Below are 12,879 nucleotides of genomic sequence, written 5' to 3'. Positions count from 1 at the left end.
ACAAAAGGCTCTTTATTCAGGATCCGCGCGTTATCTCTGTGAAAACATCCACCACAAAAATCGGACATTATAGCATTTAATAACAATAATATGTACATACAAACAAACCTGAGCAGCCTCTTTACTTCTGATGGCTACTGAATCCTGGTTTGCTTCTCCCACTGGGTCTTCTTACCCAGGACCTCAATTCTGGCACCTGCGACTGGCATACAGTAGCAGAAGGCTCACAGTGCTGGAAACTAAAGCAAAACACTTTAACGTCGTGAAACGCCTTTTTGACTACTATACTTCAAATTAACAAACGTTATTTGTTAATAAGTTATACTTCAAGCTAACAAAAGTGTGAGAAACACTATGTAGCCAATAACATAAGTTCAGGCAAGGATCTCAGTAAAGTCGTAATTTATTCACGATTGCAATGGCAGGCATCCCACAAGCAGGAGTGCACCTACTAGTTCCATAACACAGTTTATACACTTTTTTTCTCGACGACCGGGACCCTCCCCTGTTTCCCCATTGACTGGGTAATCCAGGTTCACAATCTATCCGGTGCTTCAGAGACAATACATGGCTTTCAGTTGCCGGCCTGTTATAAGTCAAATTTCTTTTGACTTTTATACTCTTTGAGGTGGTAATGTTTCTTACACAGTGATTTCCACCGAATTGCTCTAAGGATTCTGGTTGTCTGCATTCTACAAGGTCGCCTGCTAAGCTTTCTTATCACTGCAAGCATACCTCAATACCACATTCCTTCCCTCTAAACAATGCAACTCTGCAAAAACAACATTTTTATTCCCACAAAAGTCCTACCCAGGGCGCGCTGAGGCGCCCCGCCCCCCACCCTCCCCATTTACCCCACGGCTCCCCGCACCGCCATTTCCCTCAGCCCCCTCCCGCCCCCGTTTACCTCAGGCCCCCCCCCGCCGCCATTTTCCTCAGGCAGGCGGGCGGGCGGGCGGCCATTCTCCCGCCTGTCTCTTTCCGCCAGGCGCGCCGCGGGCAGCCCCGCCGAGGCCCCGCAGTTAAGCGCGGCCGCGGCGCCGCCCCTTTCTTTTCGGGCCGCGCCGCCATTTTGTGGGCACACGGGGTGCCGCGCCGAGCCCCCCATCGTCCCTCAGGTGTCTCCGGGGGGCGGCCGGGGCGCTCCGGTAGCGGGGTGGGGGGCTGTGGGCACGGCCTCGGTGGGGTTGGGGGGTGAGGGGGGGAGTGGAGAGGCTGTGGGCTGCAGGCTGCGGCGTGGGGTGGCGGCTGGAAAGCTGGGCCGCACCGCACCGGGAGGCTGCTGAGGGAGGGAAAGAAGGAAGGAATAAAAGGAAGGAGGGTTTGAGGTAGTTCCCCAGCGTAGGTCTTGTAGCAGGGTCCAGAAGGACGTGGGGTTCCCTAACGTGGCTGGCAGCATGGGGCCGCTGAGTGCGTGGTGAGAAGGGTCGTGGCTGAGGGGCGTCTGTGGTAAGAGGCTTGAGTTCATGTTAAAAAGCATTGCAGTCAGAACAGAAATATCAGACCGTGGTCTGTTATACCACATGTAATTGTGATACTCCTAAGAGTAATTATCCGATAATTTTGGTAGTAGAGGTTTTTTTGGCAAGCCCTGTGAGGAGAGGCTGAGTAAAGTGGGCTTTGGCACTCAGAGGCAAGAAGCAGTTTTGGGAGACACTTAACAGGAGCTGTTATCGAGAAGATGGGTCCTGGTGCCTAATTAGGGACATGTGACAGGAGAGATGTCTGTCATAAGTCCAAAAGAGAGAAGTTCTAACTAGATACAATGAAAGGGTTTTTTTGTCATGAGGTCAGTCAGGCCTCCAAACAGGCTGCACAGGGAGGCTGTTCAGCATCCTGCCTCCATCCTTGAAGGGTTTCAACACCTGAGCAGGCAAAGCCCCGAGTGACTTGGTCCTCCCATAGCAGGCATTGCTTTGAGGAGAAAGAAGGTGGAGCTGGTGATTTGGTAACATCCTATGTAACCTCAGTTATCTGATGGCTCTATATAAATATTGTATTTGTTTCCTGTCAGTGTCTAATAACATTGCTTGGTCCTACCCAGCAGTTCGGAAATGGTGTCATTCTGAAGGCTTAAAGGATTCCTTTTTCTGAAATTCCTGAAAATATCATTAGTCAATTTTTTTAGTGAACCAGTAGTTGTGAACAGTCTTTATTCATTTTTACAGTAATCAGCCAAAATGACGAACACAAAGGGAAAGAGGAGGGGAACACGTTATATGTTCTCAAGGCCGTTTCGCAAACATGGTAAGTACATCATATGGTGAGAACAAGTTACTGTCCTGTTGGTTATGTCAGCAGTCCCTAGCTAGTGTATGGATACACCAGCTTGCATGAAAGGATATCTGGCAACTTAGGTCAAAACCCACAGAAAGATACACAAGTAAACTTGCAAGTCTTAGAGGTTATTTATCAGTCTTCTGAGTGCTTGACAATGGTAACAATACTATTTCTGTCAGCGCTTGAAAGTGAAGAAGGTACATCAAAAGTCATACTTAGTTAAAATGTATGGTTTGTTGCCTTTTAGTGATGAGAAGTGATAGCAGCTGTATTCACAGTGACATAGTAAATAGTTGGAATGCTTTTTCAGCTTCTGCATTAGGAATGAGATTAAAGCTGTAGTTTTCTTCATTTTTTTTTTCTATATTTTGGAGTGTGAAGAGGTAATTACTGCTTTAACAATGTTTGATTTATGTTTTTTTTTTCAAGTTAATTTTGAACTTGAGTTTTTAAGTCAAATTTTATGAAATGCATGGTTTGTTTCTACTCCGCTCCCTCCCCACCTTCTTTTGTGTATGTGTGAAATTGTGAGCTTCATAGTGTCCATATTTGTATCTCTCAACAGGAGTTGTTCCTCTGGCTACCTATATGCGCATCTACAAGAAGGGCGATATAGTTGATATCAAGGTACTTTCTACAATGCAGTATAATTAAAAACAAAACAAACACAAAAAAACTGAAGTAGTGTTATCACTTCCCATTTCCATTTTTTGTGGTAGTCTTTCTGTTATTCATGTCGTATGTGTCAACACAAGTAGCGGCTTGTTTTGGAGCAGTACTGGAATGTCAATGCTATTGAGCCAATATTAATGCTTCAGTGTCATGTACTTTGTATTTGCGATACATATTAGGCTGTGCTCTGTTACTGTGTGCTCAGCTGAAAAAAGTGAGTGAAATATGCAATATCTAATACTTGGGTTGCTGCATGGTGCCTGGTAGCTCGCAGGAACCCCACCTGTCATTCTAGTAGATACTGTTTTGCCTGATTTGCACCTGCTGTTTGGAAGAGCTATAGTTCATGCTGCGTGGCTTATGCAGCATCATTTTCCATTAATCGTTATTTTCTAGGACTTGTCATTAAAAATGAGCCATACTTGAAGCATGAAACTATTAAATTTGAACGTTTCACTAAGATTTCCTACTCTGTTGAATCCTTTAATTTCAATTTGAAATGCTGAGTTTTCATAACTCACAGAGGTTGAAGTGTAATTTTTTATTTTTTTTAAAACTCCTGGAGAACTGTAGCATTCAGGAATTACCACTTCTTGACATTCTGGAGCTTGATGATGATTGTCCCCTGTGATTGCTTGCTAAAAACAAAGTGATCGAATCATTTCACCGACGCTGAAAGCAACAGAATAGTCATAAAAGAATTTGGTAGTCTTCAGATACAAAATGTGTGGCTAGAAATTCTAAGGTATGAACAAAATAGGAGTGTTTTTAAATCAGTCTTGAGTAATGTGATATTTGTGCTTTAATTAACTTCTGAATGGAAAGCCCTTGACATTGCTTGAATGTTTTTAAGGTAAAGTTTAGGCTTCATTCTCATTTTACCTCTTAACAGGGTATGGGTACTGTTCAACAAGGTATGCCCCACAAGTGTTACCATGGCAAGACTGGAAGGGTATATAATGTTACGCAGCACGCTGTGGGCGTTATTGTTAACAAGAAGGTTAAGTAAGTAATGAAGTTCTGAGCATCTAAACTTTGTGTTGGGGGAAGTTGGTCTGTAATGGCACCCTCCTTTCACTTTGCCAGTTAGACATTTTTTTTGTCTTGATTGGTCATTCAAGGTGGGTAAAGTGTATCTCCTTTTAAAACCCAAGCAAATGATGGTCATTTGACTTGGATCCTGTCAGAGGAAACAGTTCTTTATTCTTCTGAGCAGCACTTAGTGACGTTACCTAATGGGGATTATCAGCTGACTTTCACATTTATATTGAAGGCTTTTTAAAATACTATTTTGCAGCTGTATTCGTCTTTTTGTACAATTTAGTCAGAAAAAGATACTACTTTTTTCCTGAAATGAGACTGAAGTACAGTGGTAATAGTTACTTGTCTGTATGCTACAAGGTTAAGGTTGAAATAATTTGTTCTCCTGCAATTTAATGCTAAATTGTCAGCATATTGTTATATATTAATAAGCTTTCAGTTACGTAAATTAACTCTGATTTGCATCTGCAGCAATGTATTCTGAGTGATTGCCACTTAAAGAAAACTGATCTGTAATTGAGCTTATGGAGTTACTTAAGGAAATGCCGTAACGCCGGCCTTGAAATGGCCTTTTTGCAAGTGCAGTAGATTAAAACCTGATTTCTTTTCTTAGGGGTAAGATTCTAGCCAAGAGAATTAATGTGCGTATTGAGCATATTAAACATTCCAAGAGCAGAGACAGCTTTCTGCAGCGTGTGAAGGAGAATGAGAAGAAGAAAAAGGAAGCAAAAGAAAAAGGCATTTGGGTTCAACTGAAACGCCAGGTAGTATTTTTATTGTAGTTGATGCATTGTTGATTCAGTTGGGGGGGGGGGTAAACCACCTAGAACCAAACTAGTTGACTAAAATGTTATTCTCTTCCAAAACAACAAAACGTGATGCTGCAAACTGAACTTATTTGTTTTTAAAAAAAAAAAAAAAAAGTTAATGAAACTGCTTACAGTACTCTGAAAAACCCAGGTCTGTTGCAGATTGTGTTACAGGTGTCTGCTACCAGCCTCACTTAGTTTGTGTTCTTTTTGTAGGAGGTTCCTTCTTTTTCTTCATTTAGAGTAGAGTGACAGCATGCAGCTTGTCTGCATCTGAGCTGTAATATTTGGTGCCTGAACAGATGTGCACTGTCCCTGGATGAAAATGGAAGTCCTTGGCTGGGAACAAAGGGCCAGATGCTTCCTGTTCAGATATTGCTGTAGAGGGTTGCTAATCTGGAGCAGGAGCTTTGGCTGATTTCTAGGAGTGATATTGTCTTTGGTTTAGTGGAATTCAGCTGCTGCAGTTTCTGTTAAAACCCTTTAAGAAAGAATAACTAGACATTTAGAGAAAGTAACAGCTGTTTCTTCTAGAACTCCAGGCTACATCACTTCTCGTTAACTTAGATTAGTAAATTGCAGAGGATGAGGTGTAGTTTTCTTCATTCAGCAGTGGAAGACAAGTAAATTTTCTAGCAGATCATTTTTTTTGCAGCTAATCTTTGAAACAAATTTTAAGGAGACAAGGAATGATAAAATTGCTGTAATGTTTATATAGTAATGTATTAAGTGTCAAAATTAATTTTGTGTAAGGCTACTTCTGAGTTTCAGTGTTACAAGTTCTTTCTTTTTTCGTTTACAGCCTGCTCCACCAAGGGAAGCGCACTTCGTGAGAACTAATGGGAAGGATCCAGAGCTGCTGGAGCCAATTCCCTATGAATTCATGGCATAATGAACATTTAAAAAAAGATAAATTAAAGATCTGTTTTTGGACAAGTGTATGCAATTGTGGCTGATTCCTTTAAGTATTTTTTATTGAACAGATTCTTCAGAAAGCTTCTTTTAATTGAAGTTTATTTATCTTGCTTTACGTGATAGTTGGTCATTTAAATCATTGGCAGCTTTTGCTGCTCAGTTTGGTCACTTACATAGACCATAAATCTTAGGGACACCGAAACTTGCTAATGCTCAATGGTAATCATTCTTCTTTAATTACCTAGTGGGGTAATAAGTGAGGACATCGAATATTTCACCGACGGACTGAAAGCGTATAGCAAGAACTGTACAGTGTCACTTGAAGAAAATAGTTTTTGAAAACAACTCCTTAAAAAAAAGGCTGTGGGCGGGCTTCTGTTTCACGACTGTAATGTGTAAAGGAATTTTTAGAGCATCCCCAGGCCAATAAGCATTCTTGGAAAAGAGTAGTTCAGTAACAAAGCTTTTATGTCAAAACAGTGCCTTTGTCACTTTATTAATTTATTTATTTAATTGGCTGGCATAGTTCAGCACTTGAATTTCGTATGTTTATTGCCTGTCTGTTGGTTCTAAATGTCTGTCTGGATGTCCTAACGCATTGCTCTCATCCAATTAACTCCAGTAATGCTTCACAAAAACCCGGTGCTAGTCGCCCAGTGTTTGAACGGAAGAATAGCCAGCTGCGAGCTAACCAATGCTGTTGTTTAAGTTCTGTTTGGAGCTTGCTGAAGAATCTGCCGAAGGCAACGTGCTTAGCTTTGAAAATGCATGAACTCAAGCATAGCTTCGTTACAGTTTTGGATTATCTTTTACATTCCTAAGTCTGATGTAAGGCACTGCGTAGCTACCTCAAGTAAATGATGTAAAACTAACATCCACATGTAGAGAGTAAAATAGCAGAGAAGCTAGTGATCTCAAGCACTTTGTAGGTGTCAATTATTGAAAATTACTGAATACTCAGTTGTAGGACAACTATTTTTGGGGGGAGTAATAAATGGAGAGTTGAGGTTTGCTTTTCTCTTAATTCTGAGGCGTTTTAAGCAGAAGTTTCAAGCTGCATACAGGCTGCTTAGAAATTAAGGGATTGATGCATGTTTAACCTAACGCTTCAGGTGCCTTTCAGGAGGTGGAACAACTCCTACCTCTTAGCAGATTGATAAAGGGTGTTAGTGCTGGGTTTTGACATGGTGTGTTAGGCATGGTGTGCACCACCATCACCCAAAACAAGGTTGATGAATCTGTCTTAACTTTTACTGATTCATGCACTTGGTTCTTATGATCAAGTGCGGTTTTCTTGGAGCAGTCAGAAGTGTATACTAACCTTAGACCTTTATCAGCTTATTTGGCTTGTGAACTTCAACAGCAATTTAAAATAAATATTTGTCCAGCAGGATAAGCATTTTCCGTCAGGCTTTGCATCTGAAGGAGTTAAGTGGGAGGCTTTTGTGGGTGTGATCTTTGGTGCTGATATTTTCATCAATTTTCATTCATTCCTCCTCTGATGCATGCTTGTCGAAGTTACCTTGCTTCTGTATTTGTTTTGTGCTTCCCTGTCAAGATTCAAGTGGATTAACTAGCACCATGATGAAAAGTTTAACAAGCACGAATTAAGTGGTGGATAGCTTTCAACTTCTGGAACTTCTTCAATTAGGGATAATAGGAACAGGCAGTATGCAGAGGTCTTGTTTAAGAGCTGTTCTTCTGGAGACCCTGTGGATTACAAGTTTTCCACTTAGCCTCTGTATTTCCAAGGTCACTGCAGATGGTAGATGCTCATAAGTGCGTATTTGGAACCTGTGGGCTGGGAGGGGAGGGAGGGGATGCTTCCCTCGGTCTGGGTTCCCAGAACTGACTGAAAATGAGGTTGGGTTTGTGTAGGAAGAGTCTTTTTAGGTTTCTTCCAATGTTTGGAAGAAGGACAAACTGACAAAGGTTTGGCCTGACTCGGGTTTATAGGGGCTGCCTTTTAGTTGCTGTGGGTGGAGTGGTGGTTTTCCTGATGATCTCAGGTTTGGAGAAGCACAGCTTGGGTACTCGCAGACCTCAGTATCTGCTGTAGAAGTTTGCTTTGCATGTGTTTAGCTGTCCTGTTTTTGCACAGTCCTGACAAAAGAGAGAGATCTGCGAATTGAGCAGCTGTTGAAGAAGTGGCTGTCATGAAACTAGCTCCTAAACTGAAGTGCCTCCTTGATAGAAGAAAATAATTTTAGGTGTGTACGTAAGTTGCAAACTGCTGGGGAGGGGACTGATCTCTGATTTCAGTGCGCCTCTCTGGGTGGGTGAGGCATATTTGTTTATGTTTGGAGTTGCAAGTTCGCCCCTTCAACTTACTCTCAGTGGGATGTTACACATCAGACCTGCGAGCTGGAGCTGGTGGTCGCATTGCCCCTGTACAACGTGTAGAGAGTGAAGTGCTTGTGGGTTAGCCCAAGCCATTGCACTTCCACGCGGTGCTTGGTCTCTGTTCAGGAGCCCAATTCAGAGGTGAGGGCTGAGCTGTCTCCTGTGTCCCAGGTGGGTGCTGTGTCGGGGTGGCCCAACTGGCCCAGAGGACGCCAAGAGCTGCGTGGCTACACCTGCCAGCAAAAGTGATCCTCGCTGTCCCATGTGTCCCTGCAGAGACCACGAGGTGCAGTGGTTCCCATAATTTTTGGTGTGGGGAGAAAGGACACGACTAAACTGGGCTTGTTGTTTGTATGGGCAGTACCTCACGGTTCAGGAGTGCTCTTAGGGTCTCCCACAGTGCAGGGGACATCGTACTGCTGCAAACTTCCCCTTTTATGGCAGCATTGTGCCAGCAACCCCACAATTTTTGGCGTGTTGCATTTTGTGGCAGTGCATCTACCTCAGTGGATGCAGTACCTAGACATATATAAGGATCAAGTTGTAGCCTCTGGGATTTCCATATCAGAACCAGCCTGGAGTCTATACCATTGGTGAAGACTTGCGGAGGAGCACTGCATCTCCTTTCTTGGTGGAGAAAGGAGCTCCAGAGGCCCTCACAATGCCCTCCCTGCTGTAGCTGCCAAAGTGAGCCCCCCTACGTCTCCCAGGGTACCTGAGTGTTCCCAGAGCCTGGAACAGGGGTGGGGGTCAGGCAGCACCGGGGTGTCCTGCGTGATTGGGATTTCAGGTGGGACTGGCACCAAAGGCCTTACAGGGACCATAGTGCTGGGGCATGGGACATCTGTGTGGGGTGGGTGGAAGTACAGAGCGGTGCTTCCACGTGGGAGCTGCAGCCGAGGGATGGAGGGCTCCTTGGAGCAGATTTGAACCCGTAGAGCCTGGGGAGCACTTGGCCCACAGAACAAGGGCTCTCATAAAGAACCCGAGCCCCAACTGCTTCACTGAGTGATGTGCTCACGTTGCTCCCTGAAACGAGTTCCTTGATGGTGGTCCCTGCTTAGGTCCGTGCAAATGACCATCACCGCTCACCCTTTGGGAGTGCGTGGCATCGGGAAGGCAGCGTGAGCTCCACAGCCGCCCAGGGCCGAGGAGCTGGGTGTTTGGGGGTGGCATTCAATGCTCCCTGCTTTCACAGCTCCCAGCGCCTGGCAGTCATCTGCCTGGAACAGGCTCGTTTTAACGCCCCTCTTTCAAGGGCACGCTGAATGTACTCTGATAGCTCTTTTATAAAGAAACGTTTTAAAATAGCCCCTGTTTGTGTACAAGGCCAGAGACAAGCGGCGCATGACAATGGGAGAGGATGACAATAGCATGAACCTTTGGAAACCAAAAGCTTTTAGCGATGGAAGAAAATCTTGTTTACAAAAGGAAAACTGGCGTGACAGGGAGTGTTGGTGTAGAGATTTTAGAGGCAATCGCTTTCTGAGGGGAAAAATTGCCTCAATGTTCTTGCAGGGGCTCTTGGGCACCGGAGTAACACAAATAATACACAGCACTTCCTCCACAGCCTTAACTGAGGGTGTAAACTGCTGTGAATCATGTATGACCAGCTAAAGATCCATGTGGCTTCTTTATTGGGTAGAAAAACTCTGGGATTTATGGGACACAAGAGGAGAACTCAGTTGGGGCACAACTTTGGGGGGTGCTGGGTCCCTGCCCGCTGTGGGACTGTGCCCCTGGGAAGTGGGTGCTGTTCTGACCATCCTTGTGGTCTGTGGTGCCAGGGTTACTTACCCTGGGGTCACTTTTGCTGTGGTAGAGCAGAGCTGGTGATGTTCTAGTGCCCTCATCCTGACTTTTCATGTCACTGGAGGTTTCCCAAGAAGTGCTGAGCAGGCATGGTTTTTGCCTGGACCTGGGGAGAAAGCAGGAGGGAGGGCAAGAGAAAGTAAAGAAAAACATGACCTGTTGTCATCCCATGGAGCTGAGAGCTGTGCTCCACTGGAAAGGGATTGGACTAGGTGATCTTTCAAGGTCCCTTCCAATCCCTAACATTCTGTGAAAGGGGATGGAGAGTCTCAGTGCCCAGTGTGCAAAGGGTGCCTGTGAACAATGGGGAGCCTACAGCATCTCCCTTGGCACCAGCCTGCTCCCTGGCTGGCACCTCCGTGTTGTTTCCTGCTTCCTTGTGTTATCTCCCAGGTAATAACAAAACCAAAGCATCCCCTAAATGAATTATTTCACTCGTAAACACTCACATGCTGGAGAAGCAGCACACCGCACAAGCGATTTTGCAGGAGCCAAGGCAACGGTTTGCACAGAGATGGGAGCGTGCACCCAGCTGTTAGCAGGCTTGAGGCTAATTTACCTGCTGGGCTGTGCGATCCTTTCCCTTTTCAAGTTTCCTCCACTCCTAAAAAGCGAAGGGCTTAATCCACACTCTGGGGGCTGATAGAGCGCTTCAGTTTCGGGGCTGGCTTGGGCTTGACCTGCAAGCTGGGCTTTCTACACCGACTGTAGAGGGATGTATCCAGCTACAGACCTGAGATCCAATCCCAAATCATTCCCCTTCTTTCATATATCCAGCTGTAGAGCTGAGATCCAAGCCCAAATCATTCCCCTCCTTTCCCATCTCCATCCCCGGCTGCGGGGATGACACATCCCGCGGGGTGAAGGTGCACCCCAAACCTAACCACAACCCCCAAAACCTTCCCGGGGCAGTGCCGTGGGGTCCCACAGCTTGACCCAGAGCAGCGGGGGCCTTTGGGGAAGGAGGCGATGGAAGGATGGGGAAGGCGGGGAGAGGCGCCCGGGGGCCGGGCGCTGCAGCCGGGGCGGTGCCGCGCACGGAGCCGCGGCCGGAGCCTTTAAAAGGCGGCGGCTGAGGCCGAGCCGAGTCGGGCTGAGCCGAGCCGAGCCCAGCCGAGCCCCTCCATGCGCCTGCCGAGCATGTCGCAGCCCTTCCTGCTGGCGCCCATCGCCGAGTGCGCCCCGGGGCCGCCGGGCGGCGAGGTGCGGCTGGCCGTGCTGGGCGCCCGCGGCGTCGGCAAGAGCGGTGAGTGCGGGGCTGCTCCGCTCCGGGTTGTCCCCGCCTGTCCCCTCCCTGTCCCCCCTTGTCGCCTTTTGTCCCTCCGTCCGTCCTAACGAGCCCCTCTCTTCCAGCTCTCATCGTGCGCTTCCTGACCAAGCGCTTCATCGGGGACTACGAGCCCAACACCGGCAGCCTCTACTCCCGCCTGGTGCGCCTGGATGGGGAGCACGTCGCCGTGCAGATCCAGGACACGCCGGGATGCCTCCAGGTACGGCCCCGCCGCCCCCCGCCCCAAAGCCCTGGGAACCGGGGGGGAAAAATCTCGGCGGCTCGCTCCGGAGCCGCCCCAAATCCTGGCAACAGCGGGCAGCGAAACAGGAGGCAGGTTTCGCTTCAAAATAAGGTTTGGGTCAAAAACCGTGAATTCTGCAGGGGCATGAGCTCGTGATTCTGGTAGGTTTAGCTTTCGGCCTTTTTTCCTAAGAAATAAAAAGCCCTGGGCTCTGCCTCGCTGGCTGGAGCTGGGCACGCTGCCGTCCAGCTGAGCATGGGATGCCCCGAGTTGTGCCTCGCTTCCTTAAATTAGATCAGTTCTCTGCCACTTCAGGGCTCAGCTTTTGAGCCTGTGTTTCCTAAAAGGGAATCAGCCAGGCTTGGTCCCCTAGGACAGAGCTCAGACCTCTCTGGACCCGTCTAACGGTGCTACCCGTGGCACAGGCGTTGTGCTGTCACAGCCCCATGTCAAAGCTCTGGCTCTGTCGTGCCGCAGGTGCAGGGGGACCGCGTGCAGGTGCTGGACTCGCTGTCGAGGTGCGTGAAGTGGGCAGAGGGCTTCCTCGTGGTCTACTCGATCACGGACTACGGCAGCTACCAAGCAGTCCGACCCCTCCATCAGCACATCCGCCAGCTCCACCCGGACGCCAGGACTCCCATCATCGTGGTGGGGAACAAAGCCGACCTCCTCCACGCCAGGCAAGTGCAGGCCAAAGAGGGACTGCAGCTGGCCAACGACCTGGGCAGCCTGTTTTTAGAGATCTCCACGAGCGAGAACTCCCAGGGTGTCTGCGACGTGTTCCAGTACCTCTGCAAGGAGGTCAGCAAGCTGCAGCACGCCGGCGGCGCGGACAGGCGGCGGGCATCCATCATCCCTCGGCCCCGATCCCCCAACATGCAGGATCTAAAGAGACGTTTCAAACAGGCTTTGTCTTCCAAAGTCAAGTAAAGCCTCCAGGGTGACCCAATAGACTCTCTATTTTTGTAAACTAGTTAACAAATTAAAAAAAAAAATCTTTATTTTTGTACTAATGCCAAAAAAATGGAAGTATGTCAAAGCTTGCAGTTTCCTTGTTGTTCCCTTTTGTTTGGTCTTGTAGGGTTATTTTTCAAAAAAAAAAATAATAATAATGCTGCATAGCAACTGAATAGATGTGGTTGGAGAAAGGTTTTTTTGCCAGGAGGTTTTGATTCTTTTTTTTTTTTTTTTTTTTTTTTTCTGTTTTGGGCTGGGATTTGCTGTTTTATTCTGCTGAAATGACTTTTTTTTGGGCCTCAGTTTTCTGCTTGTAAAATGGTGATGATGATGATGTAACCTGCCTTTATAAAATGCTTGGAAAGCCCTTGTTGGAAAGCTTTATATGGAAGGGGAAAAAAAAAAAAAAAAACAGCCTTATTAAACATGAAAACATGAAAAGAGAGACCTGCCTGTAAGAGTACTGCTTATAATAGGATCTCTTTCCTCCTTCAGTGACTGCTGCTTTGCTTGCACCTGTCCCCACCCGAATGCTG

The 12,879-nt window shown here is 46.8% G+C and overlaps 2 protein-coding genes and 2 non-coding genes across 4 annotated transcripts; all 4 read left to right on the top strand.

Moving 5' to 3' along the window:
* Positions 1 to 1,028: 1,028 nt before the first annotated feature.
* On the top strand, positions 1,029 to 5,743 carry RPL21 (ribosomal protein L21). Its single transcript, XM_050708092.1, has 6 exons — positions 1,029 to 1,117; positions 2,169 to 2,247; positions 2,846 to 2,907; positions 3,845 to 3,957; positions 4,607 to 4,757; positions 5,605 to 5,743. The coding sequence occupies exons 2-6, from the start codon at positions 2,181 to 2,183 to the stop codon at positions 5,692 to 5,694; spliced, it is 483 nt and encodes a 160-aa protein (XP_050564049.1). The 5' UTR covers positions 1,029 to 1,117; positions 2,169 to 2,180; the 3' UTR covers positions 5,695 to 5,743.
* On the top strand, positions 3,558 to 3,633 carry LOC118246078 (small nucleolar RNA SNORD102). Its single transcript, XR_004778068.1, has one exon. It is a non-coding gene; the product is annotated as a small nucleolar RNA SNORD102 (small nucleolar RNA).
* Positions 4,017 to 4,150, top strand: LOC118246082 (small nucleolar RNA SNORA27). Its single transcript, XR_004778072.1, has one exon. It is a non-coding gene; the product is annotated as a small nucleolar RNA SNORA27 (small nucleolar RNA).
* Positions 5,744 to 10,997: 5,254 nt separating the features above from the next.
* RASL11A (RAS like family 11 member A) lies at positions 10,998 to 12,583 on the top strand. Its single transcript, XM_035542801.2, has 3 exons — positions 10,998 to 11,118; positions 11,226 to 11,362; positions 11,864 to 12,583. The coding sequence occupies exons 1-3, from the start codon at positions 10,998 to 11,000 to the stop codon at positions 12,314 to 12,316; spliced, it is 711 nt and encodes a 236-aa protein (XP_035398694.2). The 3' UTR covers positions 12,317 to 12,583.
* The last annotated feature ends 296 nt before the right edge of the window (positions 12,584 to 12,879 follow it).

The sequence above is a fragment of the Cygnus atratus genome, chromosome 1 (genome assembly GCF_013377495.2).
Source record: "Cygnus atratus isolate AKBS03 ecotype Queensland, Australia chromosome 1, CAtr_DNAZoo_HiC_assembly, whole genome shotgun sequence".
Lineage (NCBI taxonomy): Eukaryota > Metazoa > Chordata > Aves > Anseriformes > Anatidae > Cygnus > Cygnus atratus.
The sequence above is the reverse complement of the archived record's forward strand: the minus strand, read 5'-3'. Positions and strand labels throughout refer to the sequence as shown.